The sequence below is a fragment of the Erpetoichthys calabaricus genome, chromosome 3 (assembly GCF_900747795.2).
Source record: "Erpetoichthys calabaricus chromosome 3, fErpCal1.3, whole genome shotgun sequence".
Lineage (NCBI taxonomy): Eukaryota > Metazoa > Chordata > Cladistia > Polypteriformes > Polypteridae > Erpetoichthys > Erpetoichthys calabaricus.
The window spans coordinates 281,289,576-281,317,074 of record NC_041396.2 but is presented as its reverse complement, the minus strand read 5'-3'; the positions used below and the strand labels follow the sequence as shown (position 1 = coordinate 281,317,074).

The 27,499-nt window shown below is 41.8% G+C and overlaps 1 protein-coding gene across 1 annotated transcript in view; it reads left to right on the top strand.

Moving 5' to 3' along the window:
• The window catches only part of nlgn2a (neuroligin 2a), a 606,345-nt gene that overhangs the window by 505,025 nt on the left and 73,821 nt on the right, over positions 1-27,499 (top strand). The window contains exon 5 of the mRNA XM_028798443.2: positions 24,225-24,410. Coding sequence (XP_028654276.1) covers positions 24,225-24,410 — 186 coding nt within the window. The remainder of the gene's footprint in view (positions 1-24,224; positions 24,411-27,499) is intronic.

Sequence of the window (27,499 nt, the reverse complement as noted above, 5' to 3'; positions counted from 1 at the left end):
AATACATCGTCCCGCCGCGGAGGGGGGAGGGGAGGAGAGGAGCCTGCAGGGCTGTCCTCGGGATTCGTTTCAACTGTAAAACATCAGACAGGCTGCGGTGGAGGGTGGGGGGGAGATATGGTTTGGGGGGGAGGGTGGGGGTCCACATATCCTCCATAAAGCCTCGAGAAATCCTTATCATGTGACGGTCTGAGATACCAGAAAAGCATGTCAGTGACATGGCCGCTAGATGTTGGCAGAGAGCACTTGGGCATGGCACCTCACCCAACACTAAGAGCTGTGCGCCAACCTGGACTGTCACAGATATGTGACTTTATTAAAAGACATTGATAGCAGAAGGCATGTTTGTGTGAGCATTTACACTGTATGTGCTGTAGTATGTGTGTGTACTTGTGTGCTGCTTGATATAAATGCACATGTGTACTTGAGTGTGTGTGTTTGTGTGCGTGTGATGGATGGATGTACACACTTGGCTGTATAAACCCATCTGTGGCTGTATGTTACCTTCACAGCAAAAAGTGTGAGTCATTAATGAGTGTGTTTGTAAGAGAGGGCACTACAGTGCGTGTGTATGTGTGTGTGAAGTGGTACACATGTGTGTTTCTTGATGTAAATGTACATATGTAGTAGGTTATGGATACCCAGGGTGTATGTGAGATGGCATACATGTCGATTGCTTTATGTATGTGTGTATGCTGTGGATGCACAAGCTTGTCTGTGCAAGTATACGTGTAAATTGGAATTGTGCACACTTCATGTCACTCCATAAGTGTGTAAAACGGAGTGTTACAGTACATGTATGTGTCAGTACACACAGTTCAAGACTATTGATACCCTGGGAAATGAGGGTAATGTCCATGGCTGCGGGTCCAGGTACCCCATATAATACATACCCAGCACACGTGCAGTGCCAGTGCAAGGCTATTTTGCACTTAGAGTGTGCCAACTGATTGCTCAGTAGCTAACCCGTGTGTCCCGGCGTATGATCTGCGCCTAAGGTGAATGTCTAATTCATCTTAATGGTGGCATCGGCTCTGCACATGTGACACCGTATACGACATGCATGTGTGTCTGCAGACGTGCCAAAGTTTAGCACTAAAGTAACTGGAAATCGTCCCAAAGTCGTGACCACTTAGATGCACGGTGTCTAAATTAGCAACTTCCGGAACATTTCAGTTAGAGAAAGAACCTGATGCTTTCTGTGCCAGGTTTCAACACTCATGCATTTTCTTCATTATAAAATTTAATTAAATTGGGTTAATCTGATAATAATAATCAGAGGAACAAAATGTTCAGCACTAATTACAATTTACCACTTTCCAAGCACAGCCCCCACCCCCCCTTCATTTTAACTAACTTCTGATGTCTTCCGATGCATTAGGGTTCCTGACAGCAGAATGCAAGACAATTAGGCCCACTTCAGAGATGTGCACCATGTCAGCAGGCCGGAGGAACCCAAACCCACATCCGCCCCACCACCCACCTCCTGTTTGTCAAGTTATGCCTCTGAATATGCAAGGTTTCCACAGATCAGGGTCTCCCAACACTGACTGACACCTGAAAATCTGCTCCCAATACTTTGATTGTCACAGTGAGTCTGTGCAGATCTTCATCATCGACTAAAAATGCTGTTATATGAGCAGGAGACAGGTCATGTCAAGAGCTTTCTTTACACCCACCATTATCGTGCAGGTAGTTTCAGATATGATTTAGCATACAGTCATATGAAAAAGCTTGGGAACCCCTCTCAGCCTGAATAATAATTTACTCTACTTACAACAAAAAAAGATAACAGTGGTATGTCTTTCATTTCCTAGGAACATCTGAGTACTGGGGTGTTTTCCGAACAAACATTATTAGTGAAGCAGTATTTAGTTGTATGAAATTAAATCAAATGTGAAAAACTGGCTGTGCAAAAATGTGGGTCCCCTTGTAATTTGCTGATTTGAATGCATGTAACTGCGCAATACTGAATACTGGCAACACCAAATTGGTTGGATTAGCACATTAAGCCTCGAACTTCATGGACAGGTGGTCCAATCATGAGAAAAGGTATTTAAGATGGTCAACTGCAAATTGTGCTTCCCTTTAACTCTCCTCTGAAGAGTGACAGCATGGGATCCTCAAAGCAACTCTCAAATGATCTGAAAACAAAGATTGTTCAGTCTCATGGTTTAGGGGAAGGCTACAAAAAGCTATCTCAGAGGTTTAAACTGTCAGTTACAACTGTAAGGAATGGAATCAGGAGATGGAAGGCCACAGGCACAGTTAATGTTAAGCCAGGTCTGGCAGGCCAAGAAAAATACAGGAGCGGCATATGCGCAGGATTGTGAGAATAGTTACAGCTTATCCACACTCAGATATGCACTCCCAGAATGTTAACGCATCGTGTCAAGCATCGTCACCCAAGGGTTCCATGAACATAACAGTGTGTTTTCTTAGTTCCATTGGCTTGCACAGTCACCAGATATCAACCGTATTGAGCATCTTTGGGATGTGGTGGAGAGGGCTGTTAGTAGACAGACTGTGTAGCTGTTCATTGTACAGCAACTACACAACATAATCATTTCAACATGACATCCATCAACAGGATCTGTACCCACGTGAATCCATGCTGTTCTGAAGGCCAGAGGAGGTGCAGCATGCTAGTAGGAAGGTGTACCTAATAAAGTGGCCAACCAGCATATTATGACATTGATGGCAGATCAGGTTCCATTAAGGTTTGGTCTTCTTAATGCCTAGTTGGACAATGATAGTATGAAGTTATTGACCACACATGCTTTATACCCTGAGTACCAGCTTCATCCAGTGCTTTTAGGTCCTCAGTGAAGGCTAAACAGGTATGTGCCTGCAGTTCTGACAATGTTAATTTAAACTCATAATACTTGGAAGCAGAAATAACATAACAGATGATCATGGCCTTTCAGTTTTAGTGTTAAGCTGTTTATAATGATGGGACACAAGACTAGAGAGAGAGAAATAAAATCCCACATGTAATATGACACCCTCACACTTGGAAAAGCCCACTTGGTGAGCTGAGCTGGGAAGTTTCCTTTACCTCCAATGGGACAGCAGCTGCTTTCTGATTCAGAGGTCCCATGTTTATTGTCTTTCAATGAGGATGTGAAACAGAGCAGCATGGACCTTGAGCGATTGTTCACCACTGACAGGTGTTGCTTAGGTTTTTATCTTATATACTTTTAATGCATTTTTATATTTATAAGTTTTATGTTGTATATTATGTTGAACAGTGCATAATATTGGCCTTTTATCTTACTCTGCCTTATCCTATCTAATCTTACCTTGTCTTGCTTCACCTTGTCTAATGTTTCGTTACTTCACCTTGTCTCATCTCACCATGACCCCGCTCCCTTTATCATGTTTTGTCTTTATCTGTCCTATCCTGTCTCAGCTGACATTGCCTCAGACCATCTCTTGTTATTATACCGTATTTTATCTTGCCTTGCCTCTCCAGTCATATCTTACAGTATCATACCTTTCCATATCTTATCTCATCTTATCTTATCTTAACCTGTCTTATCTTTTGATTTGGATTTGATCCAAACATATCGTGCCTTATCATATCTTGTTGAGTCATGCCTTATCATATTTTGCTTCAGCTCACCTCATTTCTTCTTGCCCAGGATAGGGATCGTTCTCCACAATCGGTGAGGTATTCTAGTTGGCATTTATTTCAAAGTAAAGACTAATCAGAGCCCTTTGGTGAGTGGACTAATGTACATCTTACTATATTTGAACTTCCTGGCATCTCTCCACACACAAGAAGGCATCAAGTTAATTTCTCAACTGAAACAAAGAGGCTGGGAATCAAAAAAAGGACAAACAGAAACAGAATCCCCACTGCTCCTCCTTTCCTGCTTTCCTTCTCTCAGCAGCTATCACTCTCAGTCCTCATTCTTCCTTCATCTTTGACCTTGTCTTTCTCTCCATATTTCTTTAGCCATTCAGTGGCATATTCTTTCAGTTGTCCCTGTTCGGTATCTCTTCAGTTACCCAAGAGCCCTTGATGTCACTCCTCTTTTTTCCTTTTCCCCTTTCTGCCGTGTCTTTCTCTTTCCACATCGTCACTCCTCCTCTTGTCTCTTCTCTTTGTTCACACTGCAATTCACTCTCTCACTCCTCTCTGTTCCTTCCTTATGTTTTTCTGCCTCTCCTGAAGCAGTGTTAGTGTTTGCCTGGAGCGCTAGTTTCCTACAGCATCATCCTGATTCAGGAAAGAGTTTAGCCTGAAGGTCAATGGGTGGGAGAGATCCTTGTAAATATTAAAAAGCAGCTGCATTATTTAGGAAGTTGAAATATCCAGTAAGACCATAGAAGCATGCATAAAGATGAGGAGCAAAGCGGATATGTCAAGTGAACTGAGACAGATAGACACTGAGGGAGCCCACTTGTTTATGGCCGTGCTTTAAGCTTTAAGCACCTGGGCACAGATCAGGATGACCTTGGGAATCAATGACAGGACCGCACAGCGGTTTTCATTGCTCTCCAAGGACAGGAATAGAGAATCGTCTCTGTCTCTGAGCAAAGCTTCGTTTTTTATGTGGTGTTTATTTTCACAAAGTTACGATGAGGGCCTTAATCTGTGAGGTGTTCCTTTTCAACCTTTTTGGATAAGATATCTTTTAATGCATATAAGTCATTAGTGAGACCGCATCTGGAGTGTTGTGTGCAATTCTGGTCACCATGCTATGAACTTGCAAATGTGCAGAAGAAGAGCAACCCAGGACTTAAGGCCATGTCCTTCTGCGACAGGATCAGAGAATCAAAGCTGTTTAGTCTGAGCAGAGGATACTGCATGGGGACCTCATCCAGGTCTTCAAAATCCTCAAAGGCTTTAATAAAGGACATCCAGCAGAATTCATTCAACTTAAGGGTGAGTCACATATTTAGAAGACTCCAGTAGAAATGAAGGGGAAGTGCAGGTAGGACTGAAGCCAGGAAGCACTTCACTGTGCAAAAAGTTGTGGGACTCTGGAACAAACTACCAAGACATGGAGTGAAGAAAAAACCTTAACAACCTTTAAAAAGAATCTGAATGAGATACTGGAACAGCTCAGCGATTAGCTCAGGAAACGGGCTTGACGGACAGAATGGTCTCCTCTCATTTGTCAAATTTCTTACATTCTTATGTTCAAATGTTCTTATGAGGGGGAGTCAAGCTAAATGGGAATGGAACGAACCTTAACAAAACCGATAATGTAATTTCTCAATGTAATCTCCATCCTTGTCAATGCACTTGCACAACCTGCCTGGAAGTGCCAGGATTCCAGCAGAATAAAAGGTTTTGTCTTGTCTTCACCACCACTTGTGGCCAGAAAGGAGCTCAGTGTATACAGTAGGTACTGTATGTTAAGAAAAAATACATGACCATGTGTGACATGATAAAAAATCATTGGAAAAAGATTTGAGAATATACAAGTAAAGGCTGAGCTGAAAATGAACAGCGTGAGAGTACAGCACACCAGAGCCGGGACCAGAGCAGGAGTCAGGGCACAGGGATCAATGAGGCTCTATCTATCTATCTATCTATCTATCTATCTATCTATCTATCTATCTATCTATCTATCTATCTATCTATCTATCTATCTATCTATCTATCTATCCATCCATTATATAGTGCCTTCTATCTATCTATCTATCTTATCTATCTATCTATCTATCTATTCTATCTATCTATCTATCTATCTATCATCTATCTATCTATCTATCTATCTATCTATCTATCTATCCATTATATAGTGCCTTCTATCTATCTATCTATCTATCTATCTATCTATCTATCTCTATCTATCTATCTATCTATCTATCTATCTATCTATCTATCTATCTATCTATCTATCTATCTATCTATCTATCTATCTATCTATTGTATAGTGCCTTCTATCTATCTATCTATCTATCTATCTATCTATCTATCTATCCTATCTATCTATCTATCTATCTATCTATCTATCTATCTATCTATCTATCTATCTATCTATCTATCTATCTATCTATCTATCTATCTATCAGTTCTGATTAAAAGTGAACACTGCACGCATCATTCTTGTGAGTTCTGCTCTATAAAGTTGACCCCAGACCATACTGACTTTTTAAAGTGGCTCCCTCTCCATTCCAAATGTGATAAACTGGTCTGCTGGCCGTGGTCAGGTACCTACAACTCACATTTGTCAAAACCAAATAGTGAAGGACTAACTCTGTCTTGGGGAAGCCCACTTTAAGTCTTGCCCCTGAAAATTTAAGAAAGAGATCAGAGGAAGACTCCCGTAGGGACCTGACAAGATCGCACAGGCAGCATTACACTGCGTTGGTAGGCTGCCTGCAGACTTTGCCGAGCAGCGCCTCTACTGACTCAGTTCTTATTTTTGTTACTTCTCTCTCTTTCTTTTTTTTTTAAGAGTCTCATCTGTCTTTTCCCCCCAAGAAGGTAATAATTAAGTAACTTAATGTGTTGCATAATTTTCCTTAAACAGAGCTGCCTAAATGAGCAAAACAGATATTAAAACAGCTGCGCCTGACAGTCTCCTCCAGCTAGCAGTGCAACAAAAACTCCACGAGCCCGACGAACAGCAGCGATTCCTCTGGAGACTCCGGCAGACACTGGCTGCTGTGGGTGTCAATAGAGCTGGGTGTGTGTCACAAGCACGGGGTGGACATTATGTGGGTGGGGGTTACTCAAGAGAAGGAAATTATGAGAGTGTGGAAACACCTGTGTGGACCACTGTGAGGTGTTTAGTGTCTGAGCCACTAGAGATAAGAAAACTTGGCATGTGTCATGACAACATCCTGATGGCCACTAGTGGGCAGTATCCTCCATGATCTGCAGTCAGACCTCTTTGGTTGTGTATCATTGTTTATAAAACTCAGTACACCATTGCATGGCGCTTTATAATTCTGACAAGGTTGATTTTCAAGTGACCTCATGTGAGTGTGGGTGCACATGTCAGTGGGCTTGTGATAGACTTGAATGTGCAGGACTATTTTCTGCCATGAAGCCATTGCTGCTGGAATAGTCTTCAGCCCTCCGTGACCCTGAATTGGATTAAACAGCTTTGTGAATGTTATGTTAAAATTAAATGCATGAACATACAAGATATGATAACCTTTATAGGAAACAGACTGAGGAGTATACAAGTATAGATGAACTGATGGGGATGAGAAGAAAAGCACAAGAGGACAGCACAGAAGAAATGGGGAGAGTCCAGGAGTTAGAAAAAAGGGCTTGATCATCATATAGTGCCATTCACATCTATCTATCTATCTATCTATCTATCTATCTATCTATTCTATCTATCTATCTATCTATCTATCTATCTATCTATCTATCTATCTATCTATCTATCTATCTATCTATCTATCTATCTATCTATCTATCTATCATATATTTTATTCCAATCTATTGTAAAGAAGTAGAAAGGAGACAAAAAGAAGGGCTGGGGCTCCAAAGGACTCCCTGTTTAATGTCCAAGTTGTACTGTAGAAGAACAGAATAATGAAGTTTTTGATCAAATACTTTATGTATGACATTTTGTTGGCTCTGGAACCTTGGCAATTGCATTTTGAAGCAGCAGTTCAATGCTGATCAGCAGTCAGGTCCACAATGGCCTCCTTTGTTAAGGTGGTTAAGATGGGGTGAAGCTGGCGCTCTCCACACAGGAAGTGAGTTCTCCTCCCCTCTGAAGGAAACAGAATTTGAGTCAGTTGCAGTGTCACACCAAAAGCCATCCTGTAGTTTTATTTAAACCTACATTCATGAGCACTCCTGATGCTCACATGTGTGACGCTATCTATCAATGGGGAGATGTGATGTTTGTATCAATGATTATATATGTTTATTTCATTTTTTTTTCAAATCCTAAATACTTGACGTTATGCATAAGACATGGTGGGTGTGTGTGTGGCTAATGATAAGAAGTCTCCCCAATTACATTTTTTGAAATGCCATGCAGCCTTTATTTTAAGTTGGACCAAAAGAAACCTGAATTACAAAATTTTATGAATATCAATTCAGCCCTTTTTGCATGATTAGTGATCAAACAAACAAACAAACTGACAGAAAATCTGCAGTTCGAGGGCTGAAATTAAGTCCTTAGCGCACAAAACACATCAATATCAAAGCTGAAAGATTTCAAAAAACAGACAGGATCTATTACAATGTTAGTTATAAAGATAAATAGTTAAAGGTTATTTCTAGGAACCCGGACTTTTTACAGTACAGGCTTACACAGCTAGCATATATACATCCATCCATCCATCATACAACCTGCTATATCCTAACCACAGGATCACAGGGGTCTGCTGGAGCCAATCCCAGCCAACACAGGGTGCAAGGCAGGAATAAATCTCTGGGCGCCAGCCCACCGCAGGGCACACACACACACACACACGCCCGCGCACGCACACCAAGCACACACACACACCAAGCACACACTAGGGACAGTTTAGAATCGCCAATGCACCTAACCTGCGTGTCTTTGAACTGTGGGAGGAAACCGGAGCACCTGGAGGAAACCCACGCAGGCACGGGGAGAACATGCAAACTCCACGCAGGGAGGACCCGGGAATCGAACCCAGGTCTCCTTACTGCAAGGCAGCAGCGCTACCACTGTGCCAGTACAGTGCATCCGGAAAGTATTCACAGCGCATCACTTTTTCCACATTTTGTTATGTTACAGCCTTATTCCAAGATGGATTAAATTAATTTTTTTCCTCAGAATTCTACACCCCATAATGACAATGTGAAAAAAGTTTACTTGAGATTTATTAAAAATAAAAAAATTGTGATGCGCTGTGAATACTTTCCAGATGCACTGTATATGTATATACAGTATATATATATATATATATATATATATATATATATATATATATATATATATATATATATATATATGGAAGAGAAGGTCTGTGATACGGTTTGCATATTTGCAGCTGGAGATCCACAAAGGGAGAAAAAATGAATCACGTATCATAAAGTAGTTTTTATTCCTGAGCTTTCAACCCCTGCCAGGGGTCTTCATCAGAGGATAATGCTTAGACTTACAAGAATCAAAGGCAATATATAGCAACACATTATGTGGAGGGGGGGGGTGGGGGGTGTCTAAGTCAGTGTGATGGGGGGGGGGGTATTGGGTGTACAGTTTATTTATTATGAACATGTTATTTTTAAGTTTGCATATGCTGGATTTATGCCCAAGTGTCTGTTGATGGCGTTCTCATATACAGTATATGTATATACAGTGTATATACAGGATATATATATATATATATATATATATATATATATATATATATATATATATATATATATATATATATATACAGTATAATGTATATGGCAGAGCTAAAGTCAAGGACATGTTTTTTGTGTATTTTATCAAATGGCTGCCATGAGGTCCTGCAGTTTGATGGCTGATCAGAAGAGGCGATGAGGAGATTAACCAACATCACCCATACTGTTACAGCCTGTGCTGTTCTCCTGACTCTTCCCACAAACACAAGGGTTTTTTAAAAAAGACTCTCAAGACTTAGAGAAAGGGTTAACAATGAGAAGAGTTATTTTGTGCTGCCGTGGGATATTCCTAGACTTGTAACTGCACACATGTAACACCACTTCAAAGGAAAAGTTCTAAAAAATTGCCAGGTGAAGTGTTTTGTGTTAGGTGGACACTCTTTATGGAATAGATGGATTTGCTTTTTGAGAAAGAGGAGAATGCATATTTACAATTGGTTTAATAGAACTATGTGTCAAGTGGTCCGTTGGTTGACCTTGTCATCTTTCTGTGAAGACGTTTCTGTGCTGATAAGGCCACATGAAATGGCTGCCACTCTTGTAGATGATAACATTTTTTACTTCCACACCACTCCTTCTGTTCTAATCGTGTATGGTTTTTGCGATTGCTTCCTCTCTTTCGACATCACACTCATAGTCTCTTTCCCATCCAGCCTAACTCCTTCACTACATGGGACACTTTTTTTTGTGTTTTTTAAAGTGCCATCCCCAGGTAATAGCGATCCCTTCATTGTAGGTGGACTTTGCTGCACGCTGCTTCTGAGGTGCTCGTTTTCTTTGTGCCGTAACACCATCTTCAGGGCTTTATTATGGATCATCAAGGACTCGAAAAGCGAAACTCTGCAAGGCTTGAATGTCAGGCTTGTAATGCAGACTGTTCTTCCGGGTGGGCAGAATCGAGCATCTGGTTTTGTGGGAGATTGAAAGAGGAAGAGTTTATGCCATCCAGAGCTGAGAGAAGACACCAGTTGGAAACCTGTGGATAAAACTAACAGAATGCAGCCAGAGAGTTAGCTGACAGAGCAGCAGTGCAAGAATTATAGCTCTCAACCTAGAAAGAGAATGAGTTTTGCAGAATTGTGTTTATGCTGAGATTTTGTTGTCTTTAATATGGAACCTCCCTTTATTGGCTAACTAAAAAGATTACAATATGCAAGCTTTCGAGGCAACTCAGGCCTCTTTTTCAGGCAAGATGTACATTCATAATGGCTAACACGGTACAACACCCTAGTACTATAGGGAACCTCCCAAAGGCATTAAAGTGGGAGTAAGATGGGCACTTAAGTTAAGGCGCTGCGTTCTGTTAGACAGCCCTATTCAGACCGACTCACTGCTTGAGCTGGTGGGCCTGCTCTACTTCTTTTCACCTTGAGCTGTTACAATATTTTTCACATTAGTAGATAGAAGAAAGCGATAAGTATAACATGATAATGAGTAGCAGTTGGCCATAGGTGGTCCTGCATATGTTTGACTCTGACAGAGTGGTCCTCAGTCCTAAACACGCTGAGATCCACTGCAATAAAGCAATTGTTTTCTAATAGTTCCTGTAGTACTAGGGTGTTGCACCATATTAGCCATTATGGATGTAGTGAGAAGTAAAGCAAAATGTCTCCTTTTATTGGCTAACTAGAAAGATTACAATATGCAAGCTTCTGAGGCAACTCAGGCCCCCCTCTTCAGGGAAGATGAGGCCTGAGTTGCCTCAAAAGCTTGCATCTGAAATATAGTTGTGACTCCAAAGGCGTCATGTTCAATCAAACTATTTAATTTTATCGCACTTTCATAGATTTTAGCATCAACAGATGCTTTATAAACAGACAAGAATATAATTTTGATCAGCAAATTAACATGAAGGGCCTGTGCTATGATTGCACAAAGCTCCCGGTACTTTCAATGGAGCACCACAGGGTTTATTGAGACCACTTGGGCTTTGTCAGTTCAGAGCAGTCAGTGATTACGGCCAACTCGGAGCTGTCACAGGCCCTCCTTTTGGCTCTTTGCACCTACAGAGTCTTTTGTCCTTTTTGCCCCCTTTTGGCTTGAGCACTAATGCACCTTTATGTGAGAAACGCTTTGTTCTGCAGTGTTTTACATTCATTTGCTCCAGAATTACTGTTTGCTTTATTGTTAATCTGCTGGTTCGGTGAATCAGTAGCACCATTTAATACAAAAGAAAAAGTGAATGAAATGAATCAATCGATTCACTGAGATGAAGTGAATTAAATGAACAAACTCAATAAAAAGCAATCAACACTCCATTATTGCTACACATAATCCAATGATTTCGGGAGCGTCTTCCGCTGGTCCAGGCGAGCGTGATGTGTCGTGTGCAGCCGTGTTGTGAGGCTGGTTTTTTAGTTGTTTTTTTTGTGCCACAGAGCAATTCTTTTCATATGATGACATTAAATCGCTTTTATTCAGTATATGAAATAAAGGATTTTAGAACCAGTTGTGTTTTATGTTTGTATTACCTTACTGCAGGTAATCTAGTCTGGTTTTCCTCCACATCCCTAAAGACATGCAGGTTATGAAGAAACACTGACCTAAAATGGTGCATGTAAAGGTATGAACTAAACTGCCAGAGGTTTACATTTAAACTTTAGGATAGAAAGAACTGAAAAATAGGAAATTTCAGAATATTATAAATTAGCCATTCCCCGCGGCTCCACCTGTATAGCAGTGAAACAGGACAAACTTTAAAAATTAATAAACAAAAAGGTATCACTAGCTAAGCGGCTGAAAGGCAGAGGAAGACCGACTCTCCACTCCTGACGTCACGCTTCCTCCTCTCCTCGGCCCGCAGCCTCTGTCTTGGATTAGCACAAATATATCGCTCCTGCAAACAAACTGTGATTCTTAGCGCAATGAGAATGTTCAAGCAAATTCTAGAAAACTAGCTGTGTAAGCCCATGGTCCTAGAAACTATTGAAATTGTCCGAAAAAAAATTGAAATGTTGAGATGTCAGGTAATTGAAATGAACTATTCTGGGCATCTCTCTCCTAGGAGGGTTCATTTTGCCGACATGCTCACATTGCTTGTGCATTAGTGGCGGGAGGAAAAGTAAAAGGGATACCATGTTAGCAGCTAAGCAATTTTGTCTTTCTTCTGAGGTTTCGTTTTGCTGACGCGCTTGTGTATTAGCGGCTAAGCGAGTTGTCTGTTTCCTCGGAGGAGGAGCCTTTACCCCAACTCCACCTCTCATATCTGGGCTGGACAGACAGACACACACACTTCCATGCATAGACATTTATATATAAGAAAACCCGATCTAAATCCGTTAAGTAGTTCTCTCGTTTGCTAGCTAAGCGGATGTAAGATACGCCCCGAGACTGGTGTGTGAGTGAGGAGGGCCCTGCCCCAAGGGCCTGTTGTGTCTCTCTCTCTCTCGGATTCACACAAATAAATCGGTACCGTGAACTATGAAACTTAGCTCGACGAGAGAAGTCGCAAAATCAACCGGAATGTTCCAGCAAATTATAGAAAAAACTCGATCTAAATCTATTAAGTATTTCTCTCATGAAAAGTGGACAGACGTACAGACAGGCAGACATTAAATTTTATATATATATATAGATTTGCTTTCTTTCAGGGAACAACTAATAAGTGACAACGTACAGAAGTTCTGCAGCAATTAAAGTAAAGTAAGCTTTGCAAGTTGAAGCTAACAGTTTGCACGGGTGTCCCAACTGCTGTTGATTACTTAAAAATCCTTGGACTGTCTTAAAGCAGAGTTGGAACTGACTGTGTTACTACAAGCCCCCAAAACCCCGACTAATTCCCCCCCCCCCCCCCCCCCCCCCCAAAGCAGGATTTGAAATATTAACAAATTCAAAAAATACAAAATGATAATATGTTGTTTTACAGCAGAGTGGTGGCTTTGAGGCTAGGGATCTGCACGGGCAATCGGAAGGTTGCCGGTTCCAATCCCATAAATGCCAATAGGGACTCTGCTCTGTTGGGCCCTTGAGCAAGGCCGTTAACCTGCAATTGCTGAGTGCTTTGAGTAGTGAGAAAAGCGCTATATAAATGCAAAGAGTTATTATTATTATTACATTTAGGAAGACAAAAGTTCAAAGGTAAAGTACTGCAGATCTGCTTACTAATCAGGGTGCGGCGTTGTGTGAGTTTAGTACTTGTGTGTTAAATGTGATTAGCACACAACTAAGAATTTCACACAACATTAAGGCCCCTATGAACACTCTGTAATTATTACTCAGCTAATGCTTCTATCCTAGCTGACTCACAACATTCGAGACACAACTTGGTGGGTTTCTTTAGTATTTCCAGTTTCCAGGTAGGTGAAGTGACTGGCTCAGGGGTCACACAGTGTCAGTTGCAGGATTTGAAACTCCAACCTCACGGTTTGAAATGCCATCACCTTAACCACTACACCACACTGGCTGCCTAACATCAGCTCCATTTTTAATTTGTACAATTCTTCATGTATTCCACTTTATTATTTGATATTTTTTTTGTGTACTTTGCAAACGTGTGGCTTTTGTGAAAAAATGCTAATTAAAATAATAACAGGGTGAAGTTTTTCCATCTAGGTAACACCAGTAAAATGAATTGCATTAAAGTGTGGACATGTTAAAATAGAAAATATCTAGTGATTGATTGATTGATTGATTGATTGATTGATTGATTGATTGATTGATTGATTGATTGATTGATTGAAAAGGTGTAGTTTCATTTTTGGGACTTGACCCCATGATATCCAAGCATTTCAATTCAATTAATTTTATTTTTGTATAGCGCTCTGCATTGAGTGCATGCTTAAAGCAGTGTGACAAGTTCTCCGGTAAAATGCAAGTATAGATTTCACAAATGGCTAAATACAGAATTAGTACACATAAACACACAGATTTGTTTAAACAGATAGAAAAACAAAGTACTTTGAAACTAATTAAAATAAAAGTTAATTGTTCAACTATGGCCAGTTGATATCAGAAAGGAAAACAAAAAACAGCATCCCTGGAGAAAACAGACCCCTGGTTCCACAGTCAACTGGAGAAAATAAACCTTCCATGAAAATCCTTGTAGAGACCTACTTGATTAAATAGCTGCACACAGACAAATTTCAATTCCATTTTTGTCTTATATATCTTCTCAGTGGACAGCCGGCATCAAAACTCTGAACTCCTCGGCTTCATTGCGCTCAGACCATCTGTTCCATTCCATTGAGCCCCTCTCTTTTTATGCTGTTAACTTTGCACCATCTATTGAAGTTTGGCAGAAACTCATTTACAGTTGCTAAACCATTACATGTCTCTCCATTAATTGTGCGTGTGCATATAATGTGATGGACTAATGGAGGCAATCAAAGGAGTATAGAAAGCTATTCCTTTAATTAAGGTGATCAGGCAGTTTTCCTCGTGTGAGGTGATGAGGACGTTTCACTTGTGCACAGGGGTAACTTGCACTGAGGCCATTCAGGCAGATAAAGAAAGAGAAATCCTTGACCACTGAGTTATATAGAAGCTCAAGGTTACACAGCAGGGCAGGCTTGGACACTGAATACAGAAAATGCGACACCATCGCATGACGGATGGCACAGGCTCAGCTTGTCTAATGGCCAAGGTCAGAAATCAGTCCACTTAAAATAAAGAAAAAATTGAATTTAGTTCACAGCTTCAGGAAGTTTCAGCCTGAAGGGTTCACAGCCCTGGCACCCAGGGCGAGCAGTCCCCTCACTCAATGCCCCTAAATATTGGGCATTACAAACGTAATGCTAATTTACATAGAACATATTAATACATTCATAATTCAGTTGAGGTTAGTTTTATAGTTCACTTAAGGCTCAGTACGGTGCAGTAATTAGTAGACATAAAGTAACTTGAAACTGATTAGCACTCTCTGTCCATCAATTAATTGTTGAACTATGGCCAGTTGACACAGAGAAGAGGAAAACAAAAATTCCAGTCAGTAACATCTCTGAAAAAAATAAACCGCTGGCAGGTCCAAGGCCAGTTATAATAGACAGAGTCAGAGTCCTGGAGACCACCTCCAAATGGCCGCCAACCTCCTCCTGGACATTCTGTACTGGGTTCTCCAGTCTCACAACAGAATCATTCCATCCATTGATTCCAAGACTCTCAGTATCTCAGATGTCTTTCTGAAGTGCAGGAAAACTTTCTTTGATGCCTTTCTTCACAAAGAGAACCATAGACCCTTGGAATAAGCTACCAAGACTTTAGGGACTTTCAAAACTCAACTTGATGTTATTTCAGAAGAATTAAGTGGATAGGACTGGTGAGCTTTGCTGGGCTGAATAGCCTGTTCTCATCTAGATTGTTCTATAAAAACAGCATGGCAGTCGAGCAGTGGCACCAAGTGCCATAGCAGGCCACTGAGAGGTGAAGCAGAACAGAGGAGGGTTAATAATGGTTCATAAATATTGTATTATTTCTATTGATGTACAAATGATTAACAAACATAGATGTAGTATGTACAGCTAATCAGCAGCTCTAGTCAGGGTGTGCTGGACTAAAGTTTTGAGTTCTCAGTCTGCATTTAAAAGCTGAGACTGAAAGGACAACTCGTATATCAGCAGGCAGACCATTCCACAGCTTTGAGGTCCTAGAACCAAAAGTTTGACCTTCCACTGTTATTTTATTAATCTTGGAATCATATGTACACCAGTATCTTGTGATTTTAATGAGATCCCACAGTTGTTTCCTAATATTTTCTAGATGGGCTCCAGCATTCCCTAATACACCAACTGATAAAGTGGTTCAGAAACTTTAAAAATGGCTACCATAAACACTTTAGAGATGCTTCCTATTTTCTACTGGGCGTTATCATTGTAGTCCATGGTTTTACACGTTATCCTTTACTAATGCTGCCCATTCCTTTAACTCCTATGAGACTCTATACAAAACACACACACACACACTCACACCCACTCACATCGCTGAATTGGTGCATTTCCTGTTCAAATACAGGGCAGAAACGTGTGGTGCAGCAGTGACGAACCTCACCTCAGACTGCGCTGTCCCTCACACACGGGGTTGATGCATGCAATTAGCACGTGTCTGTTGCTGTCTCTCTATATGTCGCCAATATAATGTTTGCAGACACATTTATTATACACCCTGACTTTCCACAGTCTGGTTAATATCTTTAATGAATGTGTGTGACATATTTAGTTTTGCTGATCGGACATAAAACTGCAGTGAAAAGGCACAAAGTGAGGCAGACAGTACCGTGCCGTACTGAAAGGGCGCATGTGAGCCAAACAGGTGCTCGCTGCTGCTGTTCTTCTACGCAGAGGCTCTACACGCCAAATAAGTTACCGATATCAGAAAGTCAAGTGCACTGCGGCGGTCCGTTTATTTTTATTTTTTGTTCCAACTGACTGCCAAAATGAACGATTAAGACTTTTAAAACTAAGGGAAATTAAGGAGGACTTTTACAAGAAAGTGACAGAGATTTTTGTGGAGAAGGATAGGCGCATAGACCTAGTTCACAAATAAAGGTAAGACCATAAACGGTTTTCAATTTTATAAAAAAAAATAGGATCAGATTAAGAAAAAAAACAACCCAATATTTAAAAACTAAATTTTGACCTTAAATAAAATATTCATTTGTTTTTCTTGTTATCCTTTTGTTGATCAGTCTGTATTAAAGTTGATTAAAACATCAGAATTAAAAGCTTTTAAAAACAACTAAATACTTCAATTAAGGTCAAAATTGAAATCCATTTTTTTACACCACTCTATACTTTCATTTGTGTTGAATGATATGAATTGTGGAATTGCAACAGCAAATTTAGAACACTTGGAGTGTGCAGAGCAAATGCGCTCTCTTCGTGCTCTCTCACCGCCATAAATGTAACGTTCTTTGATAGCCAAATATCTGCCTTACATCTGCGTGTGTAAAGAAATGCTGATGAGATATGAAACATAACCAGTAGTCAATGTGCATGCTGCCAATTGATTAGTGAATAAGCTACTCTTTGAAGTTTATATACAGTATTTGTAAATCTGACTCTGAAGGAGTCAGTGCCTCACCAGCCATGAGCTCCACCGCATGTCACTGGTCTGTTCGCTTTTCACAAGAGAACTACTTAACGGATTTAGACTGGGCTTTTTTCTATAATATGCTTGAACATTCTGGTTTATTTTGCAACTTCTCTCATCGTGCTAAGTAGCACAATTCGCTTGCTGCAGGGACCTCCTCACTCACCCGCCAGCCTCCATTCGAGTTGTTCTACCTTTCGCCATGTGTTGGTGCATAACCTACCTCTGTTTAGCTAGTGATACCTGTTTGCTCAGCAGACATTATCATCTAGAGATTGTTAAAGAGTAACGTTTGACGTTTTTGAGAGAGAGATAACAGCTATGTTTGTTTTAGAGGATACCTGCTCATTGGCAGAGATATCACAGCCATGTGCTCTTCTCCACACGTGGGGGACGCTCTCCCCTCAGAGCTGAACACGGTCAGATACAGTGCCAATGTTTGACATTGGAGAGTACCTACCTTCCCCTTGGCCAGAAACACATATTTTTTTTTAATGACTTTTATAGTTTATCCTGTTTCATTACTACATGGGTGGAGCCGTGGGGGACAGCGATATAACGTAAATGTAAGTAAATGAAATCAAAATCATATATTTAATCATATATTTAAAGGAATACGCTGCCCAAAAATGATAATTTTTAAATATGTTTTGTAGTGGGGCGGCACAGTGATACAGTGGTAGCACTGCTACCTTGCAGTAAGGAGACCTGAGTTCACATTCAGGGTCTTTTCAGTATGGAGATTGCATGTTTCCCCCATGTCTGTAGGGGTTTCCTCCGGGTGCTCCAGTTACATCCCACAGTCCAAAGACATGTAGGTTAGGTGGATTGGCGATACTAAAGTGGCCTCTGTATGTGTGTGTGTGTGTTCATCTGGTGATGAACTAACGCCATGTCCAGGGTTTGTTCCTGCCTTGTGCCCTATGCTGGTTGGGGTAGACACCAGCCCCCCTCCCCATTACCTTGTTCAGGGCTAAAGTGGTTAGAAAATAACTACCTAGATACATTTTTGTAGTGATGAGCAAAACATTTTTTTATTGTCATGTTTTTGTGCAGAATGGAGAGAAAAAAATGATAAAACTATGATAAAAAACAAAGCAATGGTAATGCATGCTGTACAGTGGCAAACAATATGAGAAAATGTTGGTGAAAAAAACAAAAAACGTCACATTACTCCTGTCACATAATCTACATGTCAATTACCCGGTCTTCTGTTCATGACATGCAAAACGTTGAGGTTTTTGCTAAACTATTGTTAAATAGATAATTCCAGATTTGAAGACAGGACAGTTGACCAACGCGTTTCCTGCCATTGTACAACATTGGTCACCATTTACTTGTATTATACTGTATAATTTTTATCTTCAGCCTATCTCCATGAAAATATAAGATTACACACTTTTCTTGGTCATCACTACAAAACTCATGGGCTAAGTAACAAAGAAAGTAAATATAATTTTTGTCTGAAGTATTGTTTTATGAAGGGCTCTGTGCAGACTCTTTTAAAAATAATGCCCTCAATATTGGTAAGCTCACCATTTAGTTTTCAGTGCTGTTCCACTCCAGGCTTTCACATACTGGATGATCTTTTTCAGGAGTCAGGCCTTTGCTCTAAATTCTCAGTTTCTCCATTGTAGTGGGGTGAATGATGAGACAGGGCAAAATCCAAATGCTTGGGGTGCCAACTGGGCAAAACCCTATTTAAAAACAAGCTTGATGGCGCTCTCTTGTGTAGTGCTCTCGTGTACAGGACACTCTCATCCTCTCTCGGTCTCTATAGCTTTCAGGTGTGAAGTGAGACGACACCTTCCGGGAGTTTCTCCCTTTAATACTGAGCGGACCAGAAGGGGCGGGGCTTCCTGGGCTTTGTTGCCGTCAAGGGGCAGTTTCTTGAGGCTGTGAGGGAACAAGGGAGGCAAGGCTGTTAGTGACAGCGCCACATCCTTTAGCCCTATGGCACCCTTCAGTGGCATTCTCTATTACATCGGCGGGCAATAGTCGGTCCTGGAGGGCCACAGTGGCAGCAGGTTTTTGTTCCCACCCATTTTCTTAATGAGAAGTCAATTACTGCTGATGAAGCACTTATTACTCAAGTGACATTTTCATGAATTCATTTTAGTGGTCTCGCTTGTTAAGGTTCCCCACCCTTAATTGATTATTTCAGTCCTAAAACAGTTGCATTCACTGTTTTTAATGGCTCCTTATTAGTAATAAGATGCAAATACAAAGGAGCCAGCAGTCCTCCAACGAAACTTGATTCCATTTACACCTCTGTGTGTATTCATCATGCACTATTCAGTTTAATAAAACACTTAAAAAAAATGGGACAAACTGAAAATGATCCGTTTTAGGCTGCAAATCATTTGGATGACATTCATGGAAACAGAAAAATCTACAATATAAGAACCTAACATTGCAGACTAACAAGCCATAAAATTAAATAAGAGGTCTGAGATGGGCAAGGATTGGTTTCTAATTAAGCAACTGGGTTGGAACGAAAACCTGCAGCCACCACGGCCCTCCGGGGCAGACGTTGCCCACCCCTGCTCTATTACCTAGTGATATAGTCAGCTCTGAAAGCATTCGCCATTTCTTTGTCTTCTTCTACCCCATCAAATTGTGTTTTAGCAATCAGGTTTCAGACTGAAGTGGTCCCTGATCTGTGTGTGCATCCTTGTGACACAGGGGAAGATTTCTTTTGAAGGACTGACCTGGGCACTCCCTCCATTATATCTGAATGGCTAAATCAGGATGTAAACTATGTTAATGTAGCAAAAACATATCTGCCAGCCCTTTTTAACAAACATCTGAGTGCAGTAATAATTACCAATGATAGCTGCTCGACACTTCAACACCTTTCTCAATTCATCCTCCTTTTCAGACTCACTTTATAGCAAATCTGGACTTTCCTGTACAGTCTGGAGCAAACGGGCATGATTGAATTGGGGGGAAGAATTTCACATTAGGAGAATTTAAAAAAGAAAATCCCACTGGGAGTCTTGCCTGAGCGGCATCTCCTCTTCATTTATAGAAATGATTGCAATGAGGACAGGACAAATACATTATCTTTGTGAAATTTGCTTACTGCACAAAAACGGAAAGAACTGGAAGATGCCCTAGAGACAAGCAAGTCAATGCGGAACGATCGCTATTGTCTATCTTTTTGTAAATTCATTAATTTTTAATAACGCCCTTATTAAATTTGCTCCCTAAAGGGTTAACATTTATGGCTCGTGGAGGAGGAGGAGGAGGTTTGGTTTTGTGCTCAACTGAACTTCATAAACAAAGGGAGATGGGATGAGGGCCCATCTGAAGTACCCTGTATATGGGCAGGCTGACCTCTCAGAGTTGGGATTTTTATGAATTTCTCATGTATGCTGGCAGACTCATTAGGTTCAGGTTCAGGTTGGGGAGCATGCACTGGTACAGTGTGTTGCCGCACTCACCACACAACGAAACAGCTCAGGATTCTGGTTGGCAGCGCACCAAGGCAGACAAGCGGTCCAGTCCTGCCATCTGGAAATGACCCTCTATCTGCCGCAGCCAGGAATCCTGTGAGCCTGATCACACTCAGGGAATCGCACCACATGGCCATAGTGCCATAACTGACTCTCCCTCACAATGCAGGTAATGTGCCTCATTCGGGACTCCGTTAGCAGCTGCTCATTCAACACAAAGTCAAAGCCAGCAGTACTCAAGGATTCACTAAAGAGATACAGAACTGAAGGAGTCCAGTCTTTGTCTCTGGTCACTGGATAGCGCCCATGTCTCTACTCTAAAGACTCTAAAGACTTGGACCTTCGTCCATTTGCATAGATATCAGGAGCACCACACACCCCTTTCCAGCGACCTCATGACCTCCCATGCTCTTCTAATTCGTCTACTGACTTCATAGGAAGAGTCACCAGAGACACGAATGTCACTGCCAAGGTAAGTAAACCCCTTGACAAGGTCGACACTCTCTCCACAAACAGACACACTGCTGATGGCTGTGCCCAAGAGGTCATTAAAGGCCCAGATCTTGGTTTTTATCCAGGACGCTCACAAGCCCAGACACTCAGACTCCTCACTCAGTCTCTTGAGAGCCCCGATCAGAGCCTCCATTAGACTCTGCGAAGATCACAGCATTGTCAGCAAAGTCAAGATCCGTGAATCTTTATTCACCCACAGATACCCCACAGCCACTGGACCCTATGAACCTGCACAATACTCAGTCCATGCAAACATAGAACAGAGTAGGAGCAGAACACAACCGACAAAACAAATTAATCAACTGGGAAAAATATGCAGAGTTTCTGCCTCCACTCTGCGCAGCACTCACAGTACCAGCCATGATATCCAGCAACCGTGAGGGGATCCCGCCAAGTCTCAGGATGTCCCACAGACATTCCTCATTAACTCAGAAAAATAAAATTTTACATCATGTATCTGATTTTCTAATTGAAAACAATTTATTTTTGTGTAGATAATTTAAACACGCTATCCCATCTATCCCAGCCAACACAGGGCACAAGGCAGGAACCAATCCCGGGCAGGGTGCCAACCCACCACAGGACACACACAAACACACCCACACACCAAGCACACACTAGGGCCAATTTAGAATCGCCAATGCACCTAACCTGCATGTCTTTGGACTGTGGGAGGAAACCGGAGCACCCGGAGGAAACCCACTCCCGTGACCCTGTGTTCGGATTCAGTAGGTTGGAAAATGGATGGATGGATGGATATCCCATCTATCCTGCAATCTATCCTTCAGATATGCACTTGGCCAATAATGCCTTTCCTACAATGCACAACAAAAATTCCACATTACAATTGTTACATTGTTTGCTTTGTATATACTCATATGAAATATACTGTAACAAAAAAAGTGCTGGCCCACAGAATTAAGTAGTGAGTTAGCAGGTCTGATCAGGGCTGTTTAATGTTAAGCATCTCCTTGATTTTACGGCCTGTTATGTCTTTGGAGGGTGCACTAAGAATGACCACAAAAGATAGATAGATAGATAGATAGATAGATAGATAGATAGATAGATAGATAGATAGATAGATAGATAGATAGATAGATAGATAGATAGATAGATAGATAGATAGATATCCATCCTCTCATCCATCCATCCATCCTCTTCCGCATATCCGAGGTCGGGTCGCGGGTGCAGCAGCTTGAGCAGAGATGCCCAGACTTCCCTCTCCCCGGCCACTTCTTCTAGCTCTTCCGGGGGAATCCCGAGGCATTCCCAGGCCAGCCGGGAGACATAGTCCCTCCAGCGTGTCCTGGGTCTTCCCCGGGGCCTCCTTCCGGTTGGATGTGCCCGGAACACCTCACCAGGGAGGCGTCCAGGAGGCATCCTGATCAGATGCCCGAGCCTCCTCATCTGACTCCTCTCGATGCGGAGGAGCAGCGGCTCTACTCTGAGCCCCTCCCGGATGACTGAGCTTCTCACCCTATCTTTAAGGGAGAGCCCAGACACCCTGCGGAGGAAACTCATTTCAGCCGCTTGTATTCGCGATCTCGTTCTTTCGGTCACTACCCATAGCTCATGACCATAGGTGAGGGTAGGAACATAGATCGACTGGTAAATTGACAGCTTTGCCTTACAGCTTAGCTCCTTTTTCACCACGACAGACCGATGCAGAGCCCGCATCACTGCGGATACCGTACCGATCTGCCTGTCGATCTCACGCTCCATTCTTCCCTCACTCATGAACAAGACCCCGAGATACTTGAAGTCCTCCACTTGAGGCAGGATCTTGCTCCCAACCCTAAGAGGGCAATCCACGCTTTTCCGGCTGAGGACCATGGTCTCGGATTTGGAGGTGCTGATTCCCATCCCAGCCGCTTCACACTCAGCTGTGAACCGATCCAGAGAGAGCTGAAGATCACGGCCTGATGAAGCAAACAGGACAACATCATCTGCAAAAAGCAGTGACCCAATCCTGAGTCCACCAAACTGGACCCCCTCAACACCCTGGCTGCACCTAGAAATTCTGTCCATAAAAGTTCTGAACAGAATCGGTGACAAAGGTCAGCCCTGGCGGAGTCCAACTCTCACTGGAAACGAGTTCGACTTACTGCCGGCAATGCGGACCAAGCTCTGACAACAGTTGTACAGGGACCAAACAGCTTTATTAATCCCAAGGGGAAATTCACAAAAGCCAGGCCCAAAGAGAACTCTGTCAAACTCCTACTGCTCCTCAGACTCATATGCTGACTGCTTTTTGCTGATTTTACTTGCAGGTCTCTGACTCCCACCTGGTGCCCCCTCGCAGATCTGGGTAGCATGCAGTGCACAGCCCATGTTTCAGCCTCTTGCCTACCAGGTGCTCGATCCTGCCCACTTAGAAGGAAAGTCTGCATCACCGACCTAAAATTGATGATTTAACTTTAAACATCCCAGATTGTAAATATTGATCCATAATAAAGACTGAAGACATCTGAAATGGCAGGTGTTGTTCATCCACATGGAATAAAAAGGTTGCTGTTGGCAGGAGTTGGATTCTCCAGGTGGATGTAAAGGTGGATTTAAAAAAAAATGTCACACATAGTGGAGAAGTCAGGGTGGATAGGAGAGAAAAAATGTCAAACAAATGAGATAGAGAAGTAGCAACCATTGCAACCATACAGGATAAGATTGGGAAGGAGAGGTGCAGAAGAAGTCAAAGATTTTATGGTGTGACGGAAAATCAGAAAGCATGGTCTGTGGTTGTTGTCAGAGCCATTTCACATGGCCTTTTCAGCAAGAAAGTTGACAAGGGGATCCCATGGACCACCTGACTCATGTTCTGGGCCCACCAAGCATCGTGACCAACTACCTGATAACTAAAAGCTCTCGTTACTTTTTCATTCTAATAAGACATCTCTGTTTATTCCTTTTTTGACTTATAGGGTTCCTAAGTACTGGAGACCAGGCTGCAAAGGGCAACTATGGCCTAATGGATCAAATTCAGGCCTTACGATGGCTGAATGAGAACATTGGACATTTTGGGGGTGACCCAGAGCGCATCACCATTTTTGGATCGGGGGCTGGAGCTTCATGTGTCAATCTGCTCATCCTGTCCCATCACTCTGAAGGTATGTTCCGTCTGAGGGGTGTCTGTCAATGTTGTACTGCTGGACTGCAGTGAAATGTGTGATTTATGCCTGTGGGGTGTTTTCCATGGCATGGCTGTTGCACTACAGGATTGCAGTGAAAGCTGAGATCTCTTAATTCCTGATATTTCTGTCTGGGTGTGCTCATAGCTCCTTTGGAAATTTCATCTGACGCGTGTTTAGCTGGGTGTGTTGGTTCATTTCTCACCAGTTTTTGTGTCTCCTGTACTTTCCTCTTGTGTACTGTTGGACCTTATTTGCGTTGAAAGTTCAGAATTTTTCTAACCCTCATGTGAGTTTTCTCAAGTTGCCTCCTTTTTTCACACAAAGATGACAAATTTCGAGAATGATCTAAGATTATCTAAATGTAGAAGACATGAAGCACAGTATGGTGTAGGGTCTTGAGATCTCTAAAAGATTTCCCCAGAGCTAAATGGATGAAGTGTGATTAGGAGATAAAAGCACCCAAAGGAGCAGGCCCTCCAAGGAACTTGAGCGTCAGAGGAGAAGGGTAGAGGCCTACACAGAAAAAGGTCACTTAGGAGTAGGTGGGAAAGGACCTAAAAAAGAGTGGACTGAAAACAAAGTCTGAGATTGAATAACTAAAGTTGAAATTCAGACAGAAGTCAAAGGTCAAAATGAAAGCAGCAGAGCTAACTAGAAAAAAAAACCCTTTGATGCATGCACTTAATTTTTTTCAAGTATTACAAAACTAGAGTGCAAGGTGTCACAGACAAATTCACCTTTACTGACACAATTGTGGAGCCACCGCAGTACCATGAAGGAAATGACTGAATTACAGCTGTTGATTACACTTCTTAAATACATATTTGGCCGTCCCTTTATCCAAAGCGACTTACAACATTTGAGATACAATTGGTTACATTTCTTTTCTTTTTCCAATTGGAGCACAGGAGGGTGAAGTGACTTGCTCAGGGTCAAACAGTGTCAGTGATATAATTTAAATGGTATATCGCATGTCCTTGCAAGTTACTAATAAACGGACCCTTGGAGTGAGAAATCTACTACAGTTAGTTACACTGGTGTCTAAATGATACTTTACTGCTATCGCACTGCCATCGTAAATAGAGAGGGCCTCGACTCAACAAGGCATGTGACCGGCAACAAGTGTAGCAACAGTAAACAATATACATGCAGTATAAAAGAACACATGAAACAAAGGGAAAGGTTTGGGTATAACCCATATATTTGGAAAAAGTTTTGGTCAATATGTCTTTACAGTCGTGAGCTCAAAACAGAACTGAAGTAAATGAAAGATGGCTGTCATATATATACCTGATAAACCGAAGTGACGTAATGGAATGATGGAATTCTGGGAAGTGGAAATGACATCAGATGAAGGTGGGATCTTGAGCACTGGAAAAGGAAGTTATGTTGGCTGGCTCTTGAGGACCAGAAGTGGTTTTAACATGAGGGCTCGCCAGCTGGTCTGCAGGAAAAAAAAGAGAAAGAGTTAGAGGGCAGCACCAAATCCTGGTCTGGTAGGAACATACACATATTCGAGCCCATAAACCGTCTCCCGAGCACACGTGTGTGACAGCAGCCAGAAAGAATAAACACAAAATAGAGGCAGGAAGAGCAGAAATGTATACAAAATGGCAGTGATAAGATGACGCAATAAAAAAACAAACTGTGTTTAAAACTGCTTAGAAATGTTTCAAAACAGAAAAGCAGTAGGATTCACAACAGAAAAACAGTAAACTAATATTGCTGCCTCATGTCTCATCCCTAACTGGCCTTATTTTTTTAAAGAGAATTCAATACTAAGATTCATGCTACTAGGTGCTGCCATCTTATATAGTGATGGTGTATCACATGATCTCTGCATCCCATGACTGGCAATAGGCATAGAAACTATAAACAACCTTGTAAAGTAACAAGCAAAACCCAATTGAATTCACTTTGCCTTCATTTTGGTAAAAACATGGAAATGTTTGGGAATTTTGGTGAACTCAGCCAAATGCAGTGAAGTCAATGGGGAAGAGGAAACTGAACTAGTTTTGAGTGGATCATGATGGTGCAATGGTCTTTAAAGTGTCCCTGACAGCTAGGGAAGTGTCTGGCAACTAAGATGGACTAATTATCGAGGCCAAAAATGTGTCCTGGGCTGAGGGGCAGCAGTGCTAAACCGTACCTCCCTGAGATCAAATTATACTCTCAGTCCTTTATCTCTTTCTCTCTGCTTCTCCTAAGCTCCTGTCACTACAACCTATTAACACCTACAGGGTATGTAGTGCAAGGAATCAGTTTTACAAATTGGGGGGACTTTCAATGTCACTACCCTATCTACACTAAATAATAACGAGCATAACATAGGAAGCATAGGAAATTTGACAAATGAGAGGAGGCCATTCAGTCCATCAAGCTCATTTGTTTAGTTAATAGCTAATTTGTCCCAATATCTTCCATGTTCTTCTTAAAGGTTGTCAAGGATTCTGCTTCAACTCCATATCTTGGTAGGTTGTTCCAGAGCCCCACAATTCTTTGCATAAAGATGTGCTTCCTGGCTTCTGTCCCAAATGAACTTCCCCTTAATTCACACTGATGTCCTTAAGTACATGGTACACCTTTAAGCTGAAATAATGTTGCCGGATCTACTTTATCAATGCCTTGGAGAATTTTAAATACCTGGATGAGGTCCCTCCGCAGCCTGCTCTGACACACACGTAACTTCCATTGATTGAAACAGTACTGGAAGTCTTCTTGCTATGAGGCTCTTTAACAGGCTTGCCGTTTTTGTTTTCACTTCATCCATTGAAGAAAAATGTAGTCTCGTCAGGTCACTTTTGATTTTCGGGAACAAGTAACAATCACAGGGAGCTAAATCGGGCAAACAGGGAGGGTGATTGAGGACAGGAATGTTTTTGTCAGTCAAAAACTGCTTTATGGAAAAAGAGAAAATTCGCGAGAAATTTGTTGTTGATTTGTTGTTCGATTTTTTCACCCGACATTATCGCGGCAACTCGTGTACCGATTGTTGTGCAAATACTGAGCGGGCTATTAAGAGGATATACCTAACCGATCAGCGGTTTGAGAGGGTGAGTAGGAGG